We start from the raw sequence: 23,789 nt of genomic DNA, 5'->3' as shown, positions 1-23,789 counted from the left end.
GACACTTACGTAGACCAAGTACTTTTACTGTCTCAGATAGAGTTATTATTTAATTCTATCGTATCACCACTGGTAGGAAAAATCAACGCCCTGGGTGATAGGATAATGGGCATTGAGAGAATTATTTTAGCCAATCTCAACCCACCTAATAATGACCCATCTAATGGGGGAAGACCCCTTACGGCTATCTCCATAACAAAAGAGATAAATACTACAATTAATTCCCCTTCCACCCTTAAGAAGGCAATACCCAATGGCTCTGATTTGTCCACCACAACAAAAGTTCCTTTGTCTACTAATCTAACTAAATACTCCCAAACTTCCCCACAGCTCCTTAAAAAACCTACTATACCCAAAGCCGTTCCTAAACCAGGGTTTAATAGGCATAATGCCGCCAGAGAGGACCCAAGTCCAAGTAGCGTAAAATCGATACACTTGCCCCCTGAAGCCGCCCCATTTGTTCTTGTTTTATCAGGAATACCGGCACCCTGTCGTGGGAAACTTGAAAGCCGTCAGGAACTTTTAAATAAGGTCATATTCTGGATTTCCAAAAACAGACCACTTGTACATGATCATGACGGAGGTATCCTGAGTGTTAGAAGGGTAGGCTTAGAGATAGGAACATTGTCCCACTTTTACGAGCTTACCCACCCCAAAAAGGAGACGGCCCTATATCCGTTCGGGATTTACACGATTTCTACCCAAAGTAAACCATTCATAAATGTTTCTTCTGTCGCCCTGTTGATAAATCAACTTAAGGTTATTTTTAATGTATTGTAAATTTTAAATATGAATATATGTATTGCGGTTTTATGATATTAGTGTATACTTTTATGACTCCTTTGTGGAATCGAATAAAGTTATTTGATTTGATTTGATTTGAATTTCAGAGTTTAGGGCCCAACATGGAAAAGGAGAGCCCCTTAAGAGGAGGTCTGAGTAACCTGGGCGCCAAAAACAATGCAAGGTTGGCTGATCTCAGCGCATGGGTCGGGACATATGTAGGCACCAGGGATTGGATGTAAGAAGGAGCAAGACCGTGTCTAGTGTGGAACATATAACACAAGGCCCTGAACTTAATCCATTTGTCAACTCATAGCCAGTGCTGTCTCTGGCCGCTTCTCATAAACTGGGCCTTGGTTCGTTTTGTGCAGGGAAATGGCAAAGAAATGTTTGTTTTCAGTAAATCACTGATCTCCAATTTTAGGTTTGGCAAATGCAATTAGGAAATGGGCTCGTAAGGAAATGCATCATAAACTTTTACTTCAGCTGAAACTGTCCTTCCTGTATATCAATGGGACCCGAGCATCTTTAGATATTAGACTTTATTTCAGTTTACTATTCTTGGCTGACTTGATTAATAAAAAAATCTTGTTTAGAAACCATATGTTGGTGTGTTGTCCCTCTGTGAGCGGCAAGCAAACATTTACAAGTGTTTCCACTGTGTTGTTGGCAACGTTTCAGGAAAAAGTTATTCATTTTAGTCTCAGCAGCCTATTTAAAACACAGGCCATTTGGATTTTGACAGTTCTACCACAGGTTTAATTTACCTACTATTTTTTTTAATTTTTATGAAATAAGTTTAACTCTAACAACCACAACGATGCGGAGAAAAACTTCACAGGGTACAATATCGAAGAATATTTTTGAATCACTCTTTTATTATGGCTGTAAACATATATCAAATGGTTTACAAACTGGTGCTGAGCTCCCATGACTAAATAGATGTGCTATGCATCTTATGTAGCAATTGAAAAGATTTGGGGGTTTTTCACAACACAGGAAATGTGCATAGCTTGGAGAAAAGTGAGCTAAATATTACTTAGAGGGAGAAAAATAATGACACCCAATTAGTAACCAAAGACACCTAATTAGTTACAAACAACAGAATGTTTGATCTTTAGAACTGTTATGCCATCTTAGAAGTGGCCTTAAGGGCTGGCTCAAATAAAGAAAAGTAAGTAAAACGGATTTTCGAAAAATAAATAAAAAGAAACTGAATTGTCAGACATGGATGTCCTGATAGTTCGCCAGCCCTATTTTAGACCTGTGCTTACAGCTTATCTCCCACTATTAGCCCGAATGTTTTTATTGTCAGGTTTTTCTGAGGAATATTGCTCCTATCCAGTGTTTACTTTGTAAAAAAAAAAATAAGTGCCAGAGCTCTCGTCAGGAGGCAGCCTATTTTTCCTGTTAGCACCGCCTAAAATAGAACCAACTACTAACCATGAAAGGGGGGAGAGGATGTGGGGTAATGGACAGAACTGCCGACTTTGGAACTAGGGAACCAGGTTCGAGTCTCAGCGTGGGCTCCTGTGATTCTGGGCAAATCACTTAATATCCCAGTGCCTACCATAAATGAATGTGTCCTTAACAGGTACTCTGAAAGGCACTGGTGAAGTTGATTAAGTGTCAGTGCTGAGCACTGGAAACCATCGGCACAAATTGAATACTGCTCCTATCACAAAACTAAACTCTCAACTACAACTGGATGAGAAGTGTGTCACTTAGTATAACAGCAACAAAGTCTCTGTTATGATTGTTAAACTGAATACATACAAAACATGCATTTGCAATGAAATAGCTCTCGCATTAGGAAAGTTTGAGCTATTGGTATTGTAAATGAATTTTTTTTTATTTATGTGTTGGTTTTGAAAATAGTGAAATTAATAGCTTTGTCATTTACAATGCCAATAGTTATAACTTTCGCAAATGTGACACCTGTAGCATTTGTAATGCAATATGTGTTGTATTTACATGACTTAGATATATTGATATTATAAATAACAATGGCTTTTAATTTTTTTTAAATAATTAATACTTAAATAAAAGTTATTGTAATTTATAATGGCAATAGCTTAAACTTTTGTAAATAACTTTTGTGAAGATTATGTTCAGTGTATTTTATTGTGACGAAAATCCAACAGAAGTGAAATATTAACATCTTTTTGTGACATTTGTAATAATGCTTGAAACATTGATAGAACATATTTGAACCAGTTGTTTTTGAATGGTTGCACAGATTGATGCTGTGGTGGCGCTGAGTGATGTTGTGGTGGCGACAAGTGATGCTGTGGCATTCAGTGATGCTGTGGTAGGGCATAGTGATGTTGTGGTGCCCCTGAGTGATTCTGTGGTGATGCGATTGATAGAGTGAGTGCGATAGATAGATAGAGTGAGTGCTATAGATAGATAAAGGGAGGGCAATAGACAGAGGGAGGGCGATAGATAGATAAAGTGAGGGCGATAGATAGATAGATAGAGTGATGGCGACAGAGTGAGTGCGATAGTTAGACAGATAGAGTGAGGGCGATAGATAGATAGACAGATAGATAGGGTGAGGGCGATAGATAGGGTGAGGGCGATAGATAGAGTGAGTGCGATAGATAGAGTGAGGGCAATAGATAGAGTGAGGGCAATTTATAAATAGAGTGGGGCGATAGATAGAGTGAGGGTGATAGATAGAGTGAGGGTGATAGAGTGAGGGCGATAGATAGAGTGAAGGCGATAGATAGATAGAGTGAGGGCGATAGATAGAGTGAGGATGATAGATAGATAGAGTGAGGGCGATAGATAGATAGAGTGAGGGTGATAGATAGAGTGAGGGTGATAGATAGAGTGAGGGTGATAGAGTAAGGGCAACAGATAGCTAGAGTGAGAGCGATAGATAGAGTGAGGGCGATAGAGTGAGGGCAATAGATAGAGTGAGGGAGATAGATAGAGTGAGGGCGATACAGTGAGGGCGATAGAGTGAGGGCAAGAGTTAAAAATGAATCGGCCAATGAGCATGCGAGAAATCTGTCAAGTGAGGCTGTCCGGACATATAGTCTGTCCCTTTGCTTGGTGGGAAACTCCTGTCACCATGGAGCTGTTGCCAGTCCTGACTAGATTTGCCAATAAAAACAAAAACAAAAACAAAGTAGTCCCAGCCTGTGGCTATCACAGTCATTCTCTCCATTTAAAAAGTAGGCCTGGGCGGTGAACTTCGCTCCGTTCACGGAGTTTCAGAGTTTTTTCCCCGCTCGCGAACGGCAACCTCGTGAGCGTGAGCTGCCGCTCGGGTAGAATTTCTACTCGAACGACAGGAATACCATCACAAACTGCAGTTCGCACTGCACTCCGCCACTCACGGAACTTTGCCCAGGCCTAATATAAGAGTTGATTTGACAAATAAAGACTCAGGGCTGTTATTTATCAAAAAGTCAGGCAACACATAACAGTAAGCCACCTTGCTGCGCTGCACTACGTGAAAGGGAAAGCGCATTAATGTGCCATATTAACCATTATACGCTGCATTCCTGTCCTTTCCTAGCGCTGGCACACTTTTGGCTGCCTAGTTCCAACGCCAGCACCGTTGTCTCATGTTGCAAGGGTGCTTGCGTTGCAGGCAGGATTGTTTTTGTGCAGGAAGGGGCACCTTCCTGCACAAAAACAATCCTCAGAAGCATTTTCCTATATCTAAATGTGCTGCAGGATATGTCAGAATGTGTCAAAATTCATGGGTGGATGTATGGGAACAAACATGCTACACCCATGGCACACCTCCCTGCTGCAGAGTAACGCAAGGCAGCAAGTTGTGCTGCATTGCGTTACGCTAGATTTATCAAGCCACTCAGGGCCACGCAAGGTGGCTTTGTGTGGCTCAATAAATCTCAATTAGGGTCTGTGTCACCCTTGCCCTTGTGTGGAAAAAGGGCAGAGCATAATCTTGATAAATATGCCCGTAGGTTTTTGAACCCACATGCCTCATCTCAAGAAAATCAATGTACAGCAGAACGGGCAAACTATTGTCATTCTTGCTTTAGTCATCAATGCCTCGCAGTACAATTCGATGTGCAAAACCCCGGTGCAAAATGCACGTCAATGTTTGGTGAATTGAAGCAGATTTTGTGACCCAACCTATGTACTAATAGGGGCGTTAAAAAATAATGAATCATAGTGGGTGACAGAATGGGTTCTCTAGTTAATTTTGCTCAGCCAGGTCGAAATTTTCAACTCCCTATGATTAGCTGCATCAAAGAAAAGGTGGTCTTCAAGGCACACCAGACCACCATTTGTGTCATTGCATTCCAAAACGGAAATCTGTTTTTTAAAGCAGCCTTAAAGGAATTATTTTCGGTTTTGAGAATCCTTAGAGGGGAGAGGGCAGTTGTTCCCTAGTTCCCTGGGCCTCTACCTACTCCCTTTGAGGCTGCCACACCAATTCACAAAAGGGAAAAGGGTCCACGGGGGTCAATTTCCCCTTTACAAATCAATTATTAACCTAACTTGGGAGCTGGAAACTGATCAATGGTTTGCAACTGGAACTGCAGTCGAAAACCATTCATACATACCCTACACTTTCACACCCCTTCCATATGGTGATTTGTTTGGATTTCTAACCCCATTTTGTGAATTGAAAAACTTTTGTGAATCATTAAATGGGATTAGTACATATGAAAATGGGATTTTGCAGCTGTAAAGCAAGTTATTTTGCAAATTGCATGGCTTGCCACCACAAAATACTTTGCACATCTGGCCCATACTGCTTTATTGCCATTAGCTTTGAGCAAACTGCTGTCACTTCAAACTTTCAGGAATGAAGGTGCACACATGTGTGGATGAAAGTAAAGTTGGTTGGAGCTGCCTGTATGTTAGAGAAGGATCTTCTGGAGATGTGTCTCACATGTGTTACTAGAGGACGTAGAAGCATAATGTAGCAGCTGCCTGAGGAGGAATGCTACATCCGTGACTTACCTGAAGTGAACAGATCAAGATGTAAAACAGGATTGTCAACAATGAGACTTGGAAAAATCAAAAAATGTGTTCAGAAGCCACCATCTTGGTAGTTAGATGATGTATATTCAGACATTAAAAAATGCTTAAAGTGGTAAACAGGCCATTTCACACCTTTAAGCATATTATTTCCTTCTCTGCAATATTGTACATGCCATCTTAGATGGAGATGGGCTAACTTAAAGCCCTAGAGTCCCTCTGTAGTACATATTGTACATGTATATATCAAAGAGCAGAGTTTATTTGGCGTCTGGGCCACCTTTTAGGAGGGGATGCATGTCCAAGGATTTATAAAAAGCCAGAACCCACCATGGAGCAGTCCCTGAGAAAAGTTAACAAATAGTGGACCAACAGGAATTCTAAGAAGTATGACAAGTCCAGGCGATGGGAAGGTTATGTTCCACCACAATCAAAAAACCCTTGGGTCTATGAAATGTACTGTTTTTACAGCAGAGAGCAGAATAGGAGCGGAGGAAGCACAAAACCAAATGCAGCAGAGGGTAGCGGACTGCAGTTAAGCTGGTCAAGAGGACCGTCACAGGACCTGCTTTTATGTGCCCCCTACTTTTTCTTACATGGCACACACTGACAGACCCACTCAGAGACTCATGCACCCACTGACAGACACACTCAGACCCTCATTCACCTACTCACATACCCACTGAGAGACTCACATACACATACAATCACTGAGCCACTCAGAAACTCACACACCCACGCACACACTCATGCACCCACTCAGAGACTCACACACACCCACTCACAGACCCATTCAGAGACTCACGCACTCACTCTCAGACCCACTCAGAGACTCTTGCACACTCTCACAGACCCACTCAGACACTCATCCACCCACTCACAGACTCACTCAGAAACTCATGTTCCCATTCACAGACCCACTCATAGACTCATGCACCCTCTGACTGACCCATTCAGTCACCCACATACCCACTCACAGACCCACTCATAGACTCACACATCTACTCACACACTCACTCATACACCCATACAATCATTCACCTACCCATTCACACACCCACACAGTCACTCACACATCCATTAACTCACCCACACAGCCCCTCACACAGCCACTCACTCATACAGCTACTAACAGAGCTTCTCACTTACCCATACATTCACTCACACATACATTCATTCTTCCACAAAACCACTTACATACCCTTTCACCCATCAATACAATCATTCACATGCCCACTCATTCATCGATACAGTCACTCACACAAACACTTACTATACAAAACAGCCACTCATACACCCACTCTTACCCATACACAAAGTCAAACAACTCACTAACTCACACATCCATTTACACACCCAGTCACTCACCCATAGAGCCAATCAGTCACCCATACAGTCACTAACACAAACACTCATATATACAGCTACTCACACACCTACTTATTCACCCATATGGCCACTCAGACACCCACTCCCACACTGATACAGACAGTCACAGTGCCACTCAGAGGACATATATTAGAAACAGTATCACTCATTAGTAGTACAAAAAGAATAGTAATTTAACATATGCAGTATGCAGTAGCTTAGTAAATATATTTATCTCTCAGAAACTTTTACTTAACACTTGATGGATAGTGTCTTCAGTGATATTATTTGAGACGCCATCAATCATGTCACCAGTGATGTCACTGACCATGCCATGTAATATGTGAGGTCATAAGTAGTGCATTGTAGCGGCGTAAGTTATAGTTAGCTCTGGTAACTATCTCTGTTGAATTTGAAAGGTTTTGTACGAGGGACATCTGAGCCTCACTACAACGTACCTGCAACCTTTGATTTTTTCAGTGAATGTATATATATATATATATTTATATATATATGTTATTGGGTTATACTTACCTATTACATTGTTACCATGCATATGCCTTTACCATACATGCATTTACAACTAAAAGCAAAAAGTTTCATTGTAAAGGCATTTGTGGTAAAGGCATATACATGGTAAAGGCATGTGTGGTAAAGATAACTGATTAAGCAAATCAGCCATTGGTGCTTGATCTTTCCAGTAGTGAAATTATGTAATTACATACTGCTTTTCTGTTGGCAGTAAATACCATTCATTGTTAAACCAACATGGGATAAAATTGAACCGGTCTAAGACATATACCAATGCTGACATGATTTGTAGCAGATACACAAAATTTCACAATGTTTCTAGTTTAAAAAACCCTGCCCACCTTATACTTGATTGTTTGGTTACTACATATAACCTACATTACAAGCAGCAGCCTATGAGTTTAGTCATTTTGATGAACAGACCCACTACAGCTCTGATTTTCAGCAGTAGATCCTATCATTTAACAGCCGGATTGTATCTCTTATGGTTATTAGGTCTGCTAATAAGGTAAACAGCTGATGGAATTCATATGACCAAAGACAGACAGTCAGAGAGGATATTACCAAGGGTTAGTATTTTACAATTTTGTGCCATTTCACTGCTGCCAGTATTTACTAAATAATGACACTCTTCCCGGACTTAGCATCATTCTCCTAGGCCACTAAAGCAGCTACCATCTGAAGTTACTTGTGTGCTTTAAATACAACTTCATTTACTCTATAAACCATGGATCCAGGAATAAATAGTGAAATATATTGTAGTCTATTCACAAAGGCATTTTGGAATATGTAAAGTAGTAATTGGGAAATCCTCTTTGATGTACATGACCTTGTGAATTGGCCCCAAGACCGCTAAAATGGGAGTATTCAGGGAGTATTAATATACAATTAGTACAAATAAAAAAAGGATTGTGCCCTCTTACCACTTTTACTAATTGGATGTTTAGGGGCTGATTTACAAAGGGACGTAGGAGTACATAAAAGAGTGCTCCAGTAGTATTACTTCCAATACCCACAAATGCTTTTGTGATTCACCCCCACTCACCATTGTGCGCCATACAATATAAAAAGTGTACCACAATACACAGAGGTCATTCTGATTTGATCGTCAAAACAAATAAAAAATTAAAATGTGTTCAGGATAACGAGCAACACAAGTTGTAAAGGCTTTACTCAATATCCTTAATATAGAGATTGAAGTGTCATAAGCTTGTTAGTAAATAATAGGAACGATTGACTGTAGAGTCTTTAAGATTATGAGCGCTAGGACTCTCACGGTTCTGGGAGGACTTTAACAGGAGTTGCGTTAGCTGCTGGGTGGTGTTCAGGTGTGGTTATTAAGTAATGACACATTGGATACAAGGCTATTGGTGATCATATGCTGAAGAATAAAGACGTCTGTTACAGAGCTCTATGTGTGGTTCATTTGCATGCTCCCAGGCTGGGGAGGATGCTACACTGACTTGTAAACAGTAGCTGTTGAAATTGGCCCTTTCCGCAGGGTCATCTCCAAACATTTTGGTTTCCTCCTCCCCTTCTTCTGAATTAGTTTTTGTTGGCTTTAGGACTCTGTGCACTTTACTACATCTAACCAGTGCTAAAGTGCTTGTGCTCTCTGCTTAAAACATGGTAACATAGGCTTATACCCCATTGACATGTTTAATTTACTTATAAGTCCTTAGTAAAGTGTACTACCTGTGCCCAGGGCCTGCAACTTAAATTCAACTAGTGGTCATGCAGCACTGATTGTGCCACCCACTGAAGTAACCTTTCAATATGTCTCAGGACTGCCATTGAAGATCCTGTGTGTTTAGTTTTAAACTACCATGTCAACCTGGCAAGATAAACCTTTTGTCAGTCCCAAACCTTCCTTTTAATACATATAAGTCACCCTTAAAAGCCCCAAGGTGCAATGTACTTAAAAGGTGGGACATGTACTTTTAAGTTTTACATGCCCTGGTAGAAAAAAGCCTTTAAATTAATTTTTCTCTACTTCAAGGCCTATCTCTATCATTGGATAACAATAGAGTTACCTTATTACATTTTCTATGTGCAATTTCGAAATAGGAAGAGATGACAGGTTCATATTTGGTGTCTCTGGAATCCTAATTTAACATCCTAATTAATGGTGAAGTCGGATTATAAATTACAATTATTAAAATGCCACTTTTAGAAAATTGACATCTTCTTGCATTTCTATATGGTGCCTGCAGCCTGTCTCTGGTCACATGACTGGGTGTATTGTTTTGTACTGTATTTGCATTTATATAGCACTTGCTACCCCTGCAAGGCTTCAAAGTGCTTTTTTGGAGAGTAGCATGCTACTCCGAGACCCATAAAGGATTCATGGTGAATTAGTATAGTGAAATGTTAAAGTAATTTGAGTGGTGGATATGTTATAAATCAATGTGGAAAGGATCACTGGTCCTGCATAACCAAGGTCTGCAGGTGAGTCGGTAGGTGTCTCCCAAATAAAAGACCCTCATACACGTGTTTTTTTAGAGTCGTGTAGCGGTATATAATGTGTCCCCGCTTCTTGTAATACGTGTCCGTGCGTAATCCTTGGGTCAGTTTTTGTTTGCACCCTCCGCCAGGAGGTTGTACCATTGGTTAAAACAGTAGTGATGGTGAATAAGTGAAATAGTGTTATGAACGTGCTATAAAATACCCGGACAGCCAGAAGTTCAACTTTAATATTTCTGGATTCGGGTAAAGGGTTAAGGCGTGCTGCTATGGAATTATTTAGGAATTCTAGCGCACTAATCATGTGAGGTTAAAAGTGGTCGACATGTTTCAGCCTTATCTGCCGGTTAGTCAATTACTTCGACTGAGAAGGAATTGTAGCTCAATCATTGACTACAAAAGTCAAGCGAGTGATCTGTATGATAAATTACTAGTTCGTCAATATCCAAAAAAGGTGATCAACACATGCAAGAAACGTGCCCGCAACCAACCAAGAGAAGCTCTTCTAGAGACTGGAGAATAGTAACATCCAACAATCTGGATTGGCCAAAACCGATGTTTGCCAACAAGAGAAGTCGCAACCATAAGGATTTATTGGTGCACACGAGGCCTCCGCCCAAGAAAAAGAAAGACACACCTGGACTGTGGAGTAACAGTCCAGTAACAGGCCATTATCCATGTGGAACCTGCACAGTCTGTGACACTACAAAACCCACCAAGGAATTACAGCTGCTTCCCAATTTTAATTGGAAATTAAAAAGACATACGAACTGCAACATAAGTCATGTAATTTACATGATAACTTGTCCGTGTCAAATGAGATACATCGGCATGACTTGTCGTAAAGCAAAACAAAGACTTAGCGAACACCGCAGCAATGTGAAATGTAAAAAAACAACCACAAAGATGTCAACCCACTACAAAGAATCTGGCCACTCTGTGAATGACCTACAGTGGGTCATTTTAGAAACCCTTGAAACTATGGACAGAAATGCAGCTAAAATTTTATTCGAAAAAGAGCAACGTTGGGTGCACAGACTCAAGACAGACACTGAGGGCCTGAATGATGCCGTTCTGTGGTTATGTCTTAATAAATAATTGACACTTTGCCAAAATTACGAATTTTCTAACGTGCCTTGGTTTTGAGAAAATTCTGAATGAGTGCCTAAAGAGTACATTTTTAGAAGTTGCACTTGTTATCTATTCCCAAGCCCGAATGTTATAATAATTATCTTAAAACTTGATATACCCAAGAAGTACAAATGCTCGAGTAACTCTTCAGTTTCCATCATAACACTATTTCACTTATTCACCATCACTACTGTTTTAACCAATGGTACAACCTCCTGGCGGAGGGTGCAAACAAAAACTGACCCAAGGATTACGCACGGACACGTGTTACAAGAAGCGGGGACACATTAAATACCGCTACACGACTCTGTAAAAACACGTGTATGAGGGTCTTTTATTTGGGAGACACCTACCGACTCACCTGCAGACCTTGGTTATGCAGGACCAGTGATCCTTTCCACATTGATTTATAACTATTGAAAGGAGATTGAAAGGATCTCTTCTCTCTCTCCCTCCACAAATTGATGATACATGTAAAGCAGCGTGCAGCTGTGGGAGTCTAAAAAAAAACAAAACGTGAGTCCTCTGAACACCAGTCCCCTGTGATAATTGATCATGGCGGGGAGTTTTGGACTCAGTTATACGAGTGAAGAAATAGAAGCAATACTTGCCAGACCACCACTACTCATGGAAGGCGACCTTTCTCAAACTCTTTCTTCTACCGCAGAATGGGACGAGTTGAGCGAAATGAAAAAGGAACAAGTCAGAACGGCTGTGCACGGCATAATAATGACCGAGTACCTTCGGGTCAATGCGGCACCAAGAGGACTGTGGGTGACAAATGCCCCTCGTATCTTCCTCAAAGACCTAGCCTTCCGGAAAGATTGGTCGTCCATCTCATGGAAGTGCACCAGAGATTACTTGGTACTAATAATAAAAACTGCCACCAGACTAACAGAAGAATTGATGGTAAAAATAGAAATCCTTGAAACCAAACTAAACAATACGGTAAATATAACCATCTATAAGACCAGACTGGAAGAAATTAATAAAGAAATGAAAGACAGTCAAGAATACCTTACACAAACGAAACTGCAAAAACTAGCCAAAGAACTAAAAAGGTTCTCGCTAGAACGTATACATCCATATAGCAGCAAGGATTATAAACCAAATGACAATTCATCCAACAATGATTCAAATAGCATATCTTCAAATGACAGTTCAGAGCAAAGTGGGGATGACTCCACAAATCGTGGGAGAGGAAACTACCGCAATATGAGGGGCAATAGGAGAGGACAGAATAACTTCTGGAGACCGCCATACTTTCAAAATGTAGGCCCAAACATGCCTTTTCTCCCTTTCAACCGACAATTTCAAGGATGGCCCAATCCTTATTTTGAAGTACCTATGAATCATCAAATGCAATAAGGGGGCCACAACTACCAACAAGGACGTCCTTTTTTAGGGAATGGCCAGTCCAACCGCCGGTCCAGACAAAAAGGGATAACCTGGTCCGACCAAACAAGACAAGTCGAAACCAGGAGTGTAACGAAGGCCAAGACAGGATCGGGTCCAACAACCTCGTCATCAACCTGACTGACAGAATCCTAACAAAAGATCAACTCAGTGTCTTGAACAAAGGACTTGGATATGTCCCCACTCCAAGAACTGACATCTTCAAAACAAAATGCGAACTTGCAGCCTTTTGTCGTACCCTAAAGCTAAAAGCCTTTTTTAAAGACAACCAACAATTGACACAAGAAGGAGACACAACTCTGAGGAACAAATCAACATTCTGTCCCCTCAATTCACAAGTCCCTATTGAAATCTGCACCTTTGAACAGGCAATAATGAAGGAAGTTGACCTATTGCATAACCAACCACAGAAACCTTTTCAGAATATCACCAAGGCAGAACAACTGGCTCTCACTGAACTCAAGAACGATAGAGAAATCGTAATCAAACCGGCGGACAAAGGGGGAGGAGTAGTCTTATTAACAACAGCTGGATATGACAAACAGTGTATGGACCTTCTTCCAGATACAAAATTTTATGAAGTCCTAACAAGAGACCCAACTGCCCGTCTACAAAGAACAATATCCATGATGGTGGAAGAAGCGGAAGCCAACAATTGGGTGTCCAAAAAAGAAGCAGAATATCTGGAAGTGACAACACCAGTAACACCATACTTCTACTCTTTACCAAAAACGCACAAAGGCAAAATGCCACCACCAGGGAGACCAATTGTGTCCGGAATTAATTCGATTTTGGAACCACTCTTAGAATTTGCAGACCAATATTTAAGACCACTGGTCCAAAAGACACCCACCTATCTGAAGGACACAAGAGACCTCCTAAACATGTTACAAAATTTTGAGTACTCGGAAGGAACAATACTCCTAGTGAGCTTAGACGTAGAAAGTCTCTACACTAGTTTGCCACAACAAAAAACACTAGACACTCTTGAGACAATTCTTTTTAACACTGACTGGCCAAACAAAACCCCCAGACATTTCGTTTTGGAATGCTGTAGATTAGCCCTAATGGAAAATTTCTTCCAGTACAAAGATACCCTCTTCCTTCAACGCCATGGAACATCTATGGGCAGCACATTTGCCCCAAGTGTGGCGGGTTTGTACGTTAGCACCTTTGAACGCACTTTCGTTCAGAATGAGAACAATCCCTTTCTTCATCATATTCTCTTTTGGAAGAGATACATAGATGATATCATTTTAATTTGGAAGGGAGACAAGGAAACCTTGACGGATTTTCATCGCTGGCTCAATACCCAAGATGAATGCTTGAAATTTACATATACTGCTAATGAAAGTACTTTAGATTTTTTAGACATTACCATCTTTTCTAAAGACAATACTTTGCATACCCGTACTTTCTTTAAACCGACGGCCAAGAACAGCCTGCTATCCTTTCAAAGCTTTCACCCGAGACCCTTACGGGAAAATCTCCCGTACAGTCAATTCCTTCGACTGAGAAGGAATTGTAGCTCAATCATTGACTACAAAAGTCAAGTGAGTGATCTGTGTGATAAATTACTAGTTCGTCAATATCCAAAAAAGGTGATCAACACATGCAAGAAACGTGCCCGCAACCAACCAAGAGAAGCGCTTCTAGAGACGTGTCCCAAATTTAAGGAAGAGAGGATCACATGTGTAACTACCTATAGTCCAGTTACCAACCAAGTGAAGAAAATAATCAACAGAAACTGGAGAATAGTAACATCCAACAATCTGGATTGGCCAAAACCGATGTTTGCCAACAAGAGAAGTCGCAACCTTAAGGATTTATTGGTGCACACGAGGCCTCCGCCCAAGAAAAAGAAAGACATACCTGGACTGTGGAGTAACAGTCCAGTAACAGGCCATTATCCATGTGGAACCTGCACAGTCTGTGACACTACAAAACCCACCAAGGAATTACAGCTGCTTCCCAATTTTAATTGTTAATTAAAAAGACATACGAACTGCAACACAAGTCATGTAATTTACATGATAACTTGTCCGTGTCAAATGAGATACATCGGCATGACTTGTCGTAAAGCAAAACAAAGACTTAGCGAACACCGCAGCAATGTGAAATGTAAAAAAACAAGCACAAAGATGTCAACCCACTACAAAGAATCTGGCCACTCTGTGAATGACCTACAGTGGGTCATTTTAGAAACCCTTGAAACTGTGGACAGAAATGCAGCAAAAATTTTATTCGAAAAAGAGCAACGTTGGGTGCACAGACTCAAGACAGACACTGAGGGCCTGAATGATGCCGTTCCGTGGTTATGTCTTAATAAATAATTGACACTTTGCCAAAATTACGAATTTTCTAACGTGCCTTGGTTTTGAGAAAATTCTGAATGAGTGCCTAAAGAGTAAATTTTTAGAAGTTGCACTTGTTATCTATTCCCAAGCCCGAATGTTATAATAATTATCTTAAAACTTGATATAACCAAGAAGTACAAATGCTCGAGTAACTCTTCAGTTTCCATCATTTTGCAATAAAAAAAGACCAGTTACTCACCCGCGATTGATTCCGGGTTACCAAGGGCAGAGACAGCACATGCTGCTAGACGGGTGTTTGAAGGCTAGAGGTATCGAGGACCATTGTCCTTTTCACTATGGAGTAAACCGCAAGTATTGAAATCTTTTTACTAAACTCCCTCTTTCCTCACTCCAAACAGTGAAGCCTCCACCTACTCGCCGTGGTCCCCGAGGAAACAAGTCTCGCATAATGTAGAGGTACACTTTAAAAGGTTACGCATAAGCGCATGTTCAGACCCTGCTTTGTTTGAGTTATGCTTAGTTTTAGACTTTTATTAGAAGCGCTTTCATTTTTCATTTTGAAGAGACTCTCCTTCTGAATAGATGTTTCAGAGCGCGCATTTAAAGACACTATAGCGGCTGCATCCACATGTACGTTTTTCAGAATACATACAGAACGAGTGCCTGAGAAGAGTCGCTACCTTCTAATAATGAGCGCATGTATTTTTAAACAACCAAAAAAGTTTACACCCAATGGCATTATATCGTTATAACAATGTTTAAGATAATCGCGATGAGAACAGCAAATTGAATAGCGCCTTTGACATCATAGCACTGTAATGAATGATCTCATGACGCCTAAACAGGATTTTAGGATTTACATAGTATAATATTCCGCACAAAATTTTGAGAATGAGTAAGTTGACGCCGAATATGAATGTGACTCTGAGTTCAGTATTGCACAACTCGCTTTTAACTATATGCTTATTAATTCTTAATTTTGTCTCTATGTCATTGTACATTGTTGTAGTGTCCTCTCCCATTTTTTCGCTACAAATGTGGTTTCACTATCTCCCCTTTCTTTCATTACAGGTACAATGTGACCTACTACCACAAAACAAATCAGGTTATAAGTTTACCTTTTTCTCTTTTTTTCACTTAATCACCTCATGGTCCTGAAGAAAGCCAATTGACCAACCGGCAGATAAGGCTGAAACATGTCGACCACTTTTAACCTCACATGATTAGTGCGCTAGAATTCCTAAATAATTCCATAGCAGCACGCCTTAACCCTTTACCCGAATCCAGAAATATTAAAGTTGAACTTCTGGCTGTCCGGGTATTTTATAGCACGTTCATAACACTATTTCACTTATTCACCATTACTACTGTTTTAACCAATGGTACGACCTCCTGGCGGAGGGTGCAAACAAAAACTGACCCAAGGATTACGCACGGACACGTGTTACAAGAAGCGGGGACACATTATATACCGCTACACGACTCTGTAAAAACACATGTATGAGGGTCTTTTATTTGGGAGACACCTACCGACTCACCTGCAGACCTTGGTTATGCAGGACCAGTGATTCTTTCCACATTGATTTATAACTATTGAAAGGAGATTGAAAGGATCTCTTCTCTCTCTCCCTCCACAAATTGATGATACATGGTGGATATGTTAGTCAGTTATTTGGATTGAGAAGGATAGCGGAGGGGTAGAAGACAGAGAAAGGTTTGCACTTATATAGCGCTTGCTACCCCGGATGAGGTGTTGAAGCGCTTTTTCGGCAAGGAGCCCACTACTCTGGAACCCATAAAGGATTAGTGGTGAATTATTATAGTGAAATATGAAATTAATTTGAGTAGTGGACATTTTGGTCTGTTATTTGGATTCCAAAGGGTAGTGGAGGTATACAAGAGGGAAGGATTTAGAGATTTATTTTTTGTTTGTTTTGTTTTGGAGCTCATAGCAGTAGGAGGAGGCTTGGAATGAGTAAAAGGGAGGTGTAGGGGGAAGAGTCAGAGGGAAGGGTGTAGAAAGACTTGTTTTGAGGGATCAGAATAGTAAAAAAAAAGCAATTGAATTGAGATGATGCAAGGAGGGGTAGAGTAGGGAAGAGTCTAGCAAGGATTAGTTTGATAAATGAGAGAGTGGAGGTAGGTGATATATTGAGAGCGGTATAGGGTGAGAAATAGAGTAGTACATTGGATATGCTGAATTAATAGAAAAGTAATACATATATTGATCCATAAGTACATGGAAGGTTTATAGATGTATAAAGAAATGTAGTATATGTAGATTAAAGATGCATTAAATAAACTCTGGCTTTCAAGTGTACTTTAATTAATTTTATTTATTTATATATGTATTTTTTTTGCAATTCAACGGTGAAGCAATTGTAGATAAATAGTTATGATCAAAGGTTTACTTATTTATGCAGTCATTTTAATAGATGTTAATAATATGGAATATTGTAACTATCAGTAATGTGTACATTTCTGCCCCTGTGGATACTCTGCCAGGAAGAAGGACTGCTGTGCTGCTACAAGGGTTGTCACTCTGCGACATCTACTCTACAGGAACTGCTGCCCTGCTGTCTGCTGCCCTCTTGCCTGGGAAAGACCTGCAACGCCATCTTAAACTCAGGACCCCAGAGTGACTCAAATGGCTAGTCTGCTGGACATCAGGTCATAATAGGCTCCCCAACAGCTCCTGGACCTGTCTTCACAGAGTTCTAACACCTAAGATGCGCGTCCCAGGTCCTGGTCCCTTGGTTTGGTTCTCTAGCTCTTAAACTCAAACTTTTGGGCTGTTCCCGAAAGAGAACAGGCTTGTTTGCACCAGAATTGTGCTGCTTGCACAGAAAATCAGCATGAACAGTCGCAAGTTTATCTCTTTGCAAATCAAACATCGATCTCCCTCGTGGACGGCCAACGTGAGGATCCAGCTCACCCATCTGCGACACCCAGCCTGTTCCTCACTCTACGCGAATGAGACTCTTGGCTCAAAACTTGAGAAGGTAAGCCTTCAGCAGGACTAATTGGGGACTGTATACGATCCGCGCTCTGTCGTGGTCAGCTTCAGCTTTTAAATGTGACCCGGTTTAGCACAACCAGATGTCCCCGGTTCATACTTTTAGGTGCTTTTTTGCAGGTAATTCTTTAAAGATACATAACTCTGATTCTACCAATTGGACTTTTGTAATTTTGGTCTAGTTTTGTTCATTAAATGAAGCTTCTATTTTTCCAACAAGGTGTGTGATCTTTTTGTGTGGTGTTTTCACTGTTTTACTGTTTGAAGTGTCGCACACATACTTTACACATTGCCTCTAAGTTAAGACTGTCTGCTCTATGACAAGATACCAGGTGGTTGAGTACAGGTTAATTTGGGGTTGCTTGTGCCTTACCCGGACTAGGATTGTGGTTGCTGCTTGACCAAAGCTCACACCCCAGTCAACCAGTAACCCAATTTCTAACAGCAGAGTTAAACAATTTCAAAACTCACTTCAAAATGTGAATGTGTGTTACAAAGTTTATTTTAATACATCACTGTTATAGAAAGATTAATATTTCAGTATTGGATATTGCCTTTGGGTTTATCCCTAGCTAAATTTCTCACACTTTGCAAAAAAACTTGCAAGATCATTTGACATCCGAAGATACATGGCTAGAGTTCACCATAGTAAAAAAATGTCAATGGTTTTCAAGAAACATCTTTTCCGCTCTAGGTCATGCACAGCACACACATCAAAAGTTCAAGGCTTTTGAAATATAACACTTTTTCAAAGCAATCGTCTTTGAAATAGCAAAGGATTGTGATCTAATTAAGGTCTCATTTTTTGATGTGATTTCCATTCTTAAATGGCAAAATGTTGTATTAGAGCAATTACATGACTCGTGGCTGGTGTTAACATAGGAATCAGGGGAGAGTAGTAAATTATGTGATCCAAAAATATGTTAAAAATTGCTTTATGGGATTTTTTCATCTCCATACGTGGAGGTCAGCATCTGGTGTTTTTTCAACCGGTTGCATGAAAATATGAAAAAAAGATATTCAAAGAACTGGTTTGTAACAGTTTAATGGATTCCAGCACAAAGGAATTTATCAAACGGCTTATTAACTTCAAGGAAAATCCCAAAATAAACATCACAAATTAGCTTCGAAAACCTCGATGATTCGAAGGGCAGATTCGGTACATCCATCAAAGTTCGAATGTGTGAATCCATCACCACCACACAACAGCAACGGCTTGGTATGGAGAGTCATTTGTCCGGGGCAATCCAAAACTGCCTGCGTGACCTGAAATATAAATATGGACACTGTTAAAGGAAACAGGTTGTAATGGAGTATCCCATCCACCAAACACTAAATCAGGCCAAAAGTATTTTGTCGCAGACCAAGAGGCATATTTGCAAGGGGATAATGCTACAGGAACGTCACTTTTTGTGACGTTCCTTTGGCGCTATGCCCTGCAACATATTTACAAAGTGGCGTTAAGCCAATTTTTCTGGCTTAACTTCACTTTGTAAACATGGTACCCTTTCATGCAGGTAACTGCATAAAAGGGGCATGCAATGAGTGTTGCTGTGGGCGTTCCATCTCATCACCCACTGCTTTTTGACATTGCCACAGCTTTTCAAGGAGGTGTAATAGCAGGCGTCCCTTCCTGCACATAAACAATCATTAAATAATAGCAACTTGCTACTTTTATGTGTTCTTCAGAATGCAGCACACATAGAAGTAATATATCGCCATTATCGATTGTTTATGTTCAGGAAAGGTAACCTTTCTGCACATAAATGATCATTCCCTGCAACTTAGGCATCCTTGCATTGTGGTGCATGGCTGTCTGCATTGGTGCTAGGCAGCTAGTTTTAGTGTCAGCGCAAGGGAAACCATAGGGGTTCACGGTATTGTTGAAAATATGACGCATCCCTGCATTTTGGAAATTTTGGCGCGCGGTTTATGAAATTTTTGATGCAGCTTCACCCTCCGACATTTCCTTATACATATGCCCCCAAGCTGTATAACCCCTTATGACTCATGACGGCCCCCAGCGCCATGAGTCATGGTAGGCGTGTGCGCACGACGGCCGGGGGTAGTCCGAACCCCGTCCACGAATGGAATGTATAGCACAGCGGCGGAATTCGCGCCGTAGCCAAGGTGTTAACACCTTGGGCGCGAGTGATCAATAAAATAATGAGTTGTGCATAACGTGGTGAACGGTTAGAGAAAGAGCACTCTGATGCTTTTCTAATGAAGACAACACAGGACAGACAATTCCAACGGTGCGCGCAATGTTACGATTGGCATGTAAGACTGTGGAGACATTTAGACCACGTTGGGCCGTCTGAAATGTTAGCAAAGGCCCTAGCCTTAAGTCCCTTGTGGGAGGACTGTCCATCATATTTTGGCAGGCAGGGATCTCACTGCCTAAGTCCGCCCATATTGAACAGGCTTTGGAGGATAAGCAGACTGTCAAAGAGGTGCCTTTTTCAATCCTTTTCAATACTCTCTGTTTATTTAGACCATAGTCTTTAAACACAAAGAAGATCTCATAAACAATAAAACCATACACAAGAAGATCACATGAACAGAGAAAACCAGTTACTTCTTTAGAATTAATTTAGCTTAATACTTAAAAAATGGGACCGGTAACCACCTTCCCCCCAGGTGGCATCAACATTTCAATATTCTACACACAATTAAATAATTAAAATAGCATAAAAATATTTATCGGCGGTATCGTTGGTCCTCTCATTAAAAGGAAGTTCATTATCCTCATCCTTCCTTTTCATCAGCAGTTAATTAAAAACATTTGATCTATCCTTAAGCATCAATATTTATATACTCATGATAAGAGGTTTTAACAATAAATAATATTTCTACCCTTGCTTAAGTTTGTCCAATACAAGACACTTTAAACCTTTCATGTAGCTTCCTAGTGCAATGGCAATGTCAAGATTTATCATTTCTATCAATAACATAATGGCTTGGGCTCGTGACCTTATTCCATATTTAAAATATACTGGACGGAAAAATAATTTTCTCAATTCTAAAACTGCAAGGCAATCTAGCAATATATGCAGGATTTCAAATTTGGTCCCAAGGCCACATTTGCATATTCCATCTGGGTATAACATTTCTGCCTTTATTTTTCCGTCGATTAACCATGGGTTGATGCTAATTCGAATCCTTTGGATTTCGCATCGGAACCCATAGTTTGGTAAGGTTTCAAGGTATAGATACCATGCATCATTTACCCAGGAGTTTATGAAACATTGGACTGGTTTCTTCTTCTTCAGGTATTCTAGGTCATTATTCCTTGACTGCTTCATGCCTTGGTGCCTGAGTGACTCTTTGTAAATTCTACATCCAAGGGGTGTTCTCTTGAGCTCACCTTTAAACTCCCTGTTATTACCTGGATTTTCCTTCTTGCTTCCTTTGCCCATTTTAAACTGTTGTGCCAGATCTCCTCACTACACCACTGTGAAACTTTGTGCACTCCCCCTGGGTTCTGGCATTTCCAGAATCTTACAAAACACATTTGGGCCAGCCTGTTCCATGCTATAGTTCCGACCTCCATCCTAATTGCCTGGACCATTGCAGAGCTTGGTAAGGACAATAACATTTTTAGGTCGTTGCCCTCCTCCCGATTCCACTCTCCTTTACCACTTAGAAGGAGGACTTCTGCCCCATACAGTACTTGGGATGGGACCATAGCTTCATAAGCTTTTAACAAAGGTTTATGCGACATATCCCCATAATCTTTGTTAAATTTCTTCAACCCACAGATGGAAGAAAAAGCTTTTGTTTTTTGAGCTTCTAGGTGAGTACACCATTTTAAGGAGCTGTCGAAGCAAAGGCCCAGATATTTATATTATTTTACTATTTCCAATTTAGTTTGTCCTAAATACCAGCTAAGCTTTTTGTCTCTTTCAACAAAACATAAAATCTTTGTTTTATCCATATTTACAACTAAAAACTTTGTGTCACAGTATTCTTTAAAAGCATTTAATTTCCTTTGAGGCCCCAGTTCCGTTTGATCAATTATCACAAGTCCATCGGCGTATAAAAGACTTGCTACTTTCCTGCCCCTCATTCTGGGACTTGCACTTCTTTCTACCTCCAACGCTGCAGGTAGATCGGCTAGGAATATTGCAAAGAGCAGAGGGGCCAGGACACAGCCCTGTCTTAGCCCATTACCTATGACTATTTTCTGTGTCAGTGACCCTTGTGTGTCCTTTATTACTTGGGCCCAGTTCCCACTATGTAATTCCTTTAGGATGGGCAATAGGCTTTCAGGTATATCATATTTTATCAGGCACTCCCATAGGCTCTTTCGATCCACCGAATCGAAGGCTGCCGGAAATCAACAAAACAGCAATACAATTTCCCCTTTTGTTCTATTGACTTCCGGGCTAGTGCCCAGAGGGCGAAACAGTGGTCTATGGGGGCATGACCTTCTTCGAATCCCCCCTGTTCAACTGGTACCACTGAGTTCTGGTCCGCCCAAACTTTTAGTTTACCTAATACTATTTTTGCAAAAATCTTTTCCCCGATATCTATTACATTAATTAATCTATAGTTTTTTGGAGCTTGCTGGTCACCTTTCTTGGGTATGGGCCTTATTATTGCACCCTTCCAATTGTTAGGGAACTCCCCGGTTTCTAAGATAACTTGGAACATTTTGGCAAAGAAATTCTACCCACCAGTCCAATTGGATTTAAATTATCAGGGCAGGAAGGTTGTCAGGACCTGCTGCCCTTGTTAAATTCAAACCTTTTATCGTAGTTTTCACTTCAGAGGACGAAAAGTTGGGTTTTAAGACTGCTACCAGACCGCTCAAATCCGGTTGCAAACCCTCTTCTGGTTTTCTGCCTGGGCTATAAAGGTCCATCAAATATTCCTCCCAAGCTGCTTCTTCTACCACACAATTCATTGTGGCCGCTGGGCGATCCACTGCTGATTGGATTAGTTTCCAGAACTGGTGTGTATTCTTTGTTTCTATTGCCTCTCTTTTTGCCCTTCTAATTAACAGATTATAGTTTCTTTTTAATTTCGTGAAGGCAATGGATCATACTTTATACTTAGGCTACGTCCTGTTCTCCTACTTTCTCTTTTCTTTTTCAAACAATTCTTTGTATACCACCTTCTTTTTCTCACCTGCCTTCTTTGGATCTTTTTATCATTTATTTTGTCATTCCTCAGCCCATCACTGAGACTTTGGACCACTTCTTCAATTTTATCCTCAGATCAATCCAAGCTCTGACCACTTACTATGCTCAGATCTAAATTCTGTTGCAATTTTACTAGCCGAGCTACATACTCTTTTGTTAATCTTGTGGTGATCCGCCTAGGGTATCCCACTTGTTTTTCTATAACTTTATTACAGGGGTTCAGATGTACATCAGGGAGTTCTAATTCTAAGAGATTGTGGTCACTCCCTTCTCTATTAGTAATCCTAAAATCTTTAATTAGTTGGAAACACCAGGGTGTTGTAAAGACATAATCTATTGGGCAGTTTTGCAAAACTAATTTAAATGTTTTCTTTGCAGGGCAGTCTAAGGTTGATCTTCCGTTTAGACAAAAAAGGCTTTTAGATCCCAAATAATTTCCCCCCTGAGTATCATTAGATGTAGATACACGGTCAGGGAAAGTTGCTTGTATTATATCATACGCCTCCAGCAGTTTTTGAAGTCAACAATCTACTTTCTTTCGGTCCAGTTTATGGTTAAAGTCGCCCATCAGTATGATCAAATCCATGCCATATTTTTAACAGATTGTATCCATATCATCTTTAAAATACCCCATTTCAACAACAT

The 23,789-nt window shown here is 40.5% G+C and overlaps 1 protein-coding gene across 2 annotated transcripts in view; it reads right to left on the bottom strand.

The window, feature by feature from the left end:
• Positions 1 to 19,026: 19,026 nt before the first annotated feature.
• RNLS (renalase, FAD dependent amine oxidase) overlaps positions 19,027 to 23,789 on the bottom strand; it is a 553,624-nt gene continuing 548,861 nt past the window's right edge. For both annotated transcript variants that reach the window (XM_078642883.1, XM_078642884.1), the window contains exon 7: positions 19,027 to 19,263. In XM_078642883.1, the coding sequence (XP_078499009.1) occupies positions 19,111 to 19,263 (153 nt within the window). In that variant the 3' untranslated portion in view covers positions 19,027 to 19,110. The remainder of the gene's footprint in view (positions 19,264 to 23,789) is intronic.

The sequence above is a fragment of the Lissotriton helveticus genome, chromosome 5_1 (assembly GCF_964261635.1).
Source record: "Lissotriton helveticus chromosome 5_1, aLisHel1.1, whole genome shotgun sequence".
In the NCBI taxonomy this organism is placed as follows: Eukaryota; Metazoa; Chordata; class Amphibia; order Caudata; family Salamandridae; genus Lissotriton; species Lissotriton helveticus.
Note: the sequence above shows the minus strand (reverse complement) of the source record. Positions and strands in the feature narration are given on the sequence as shown.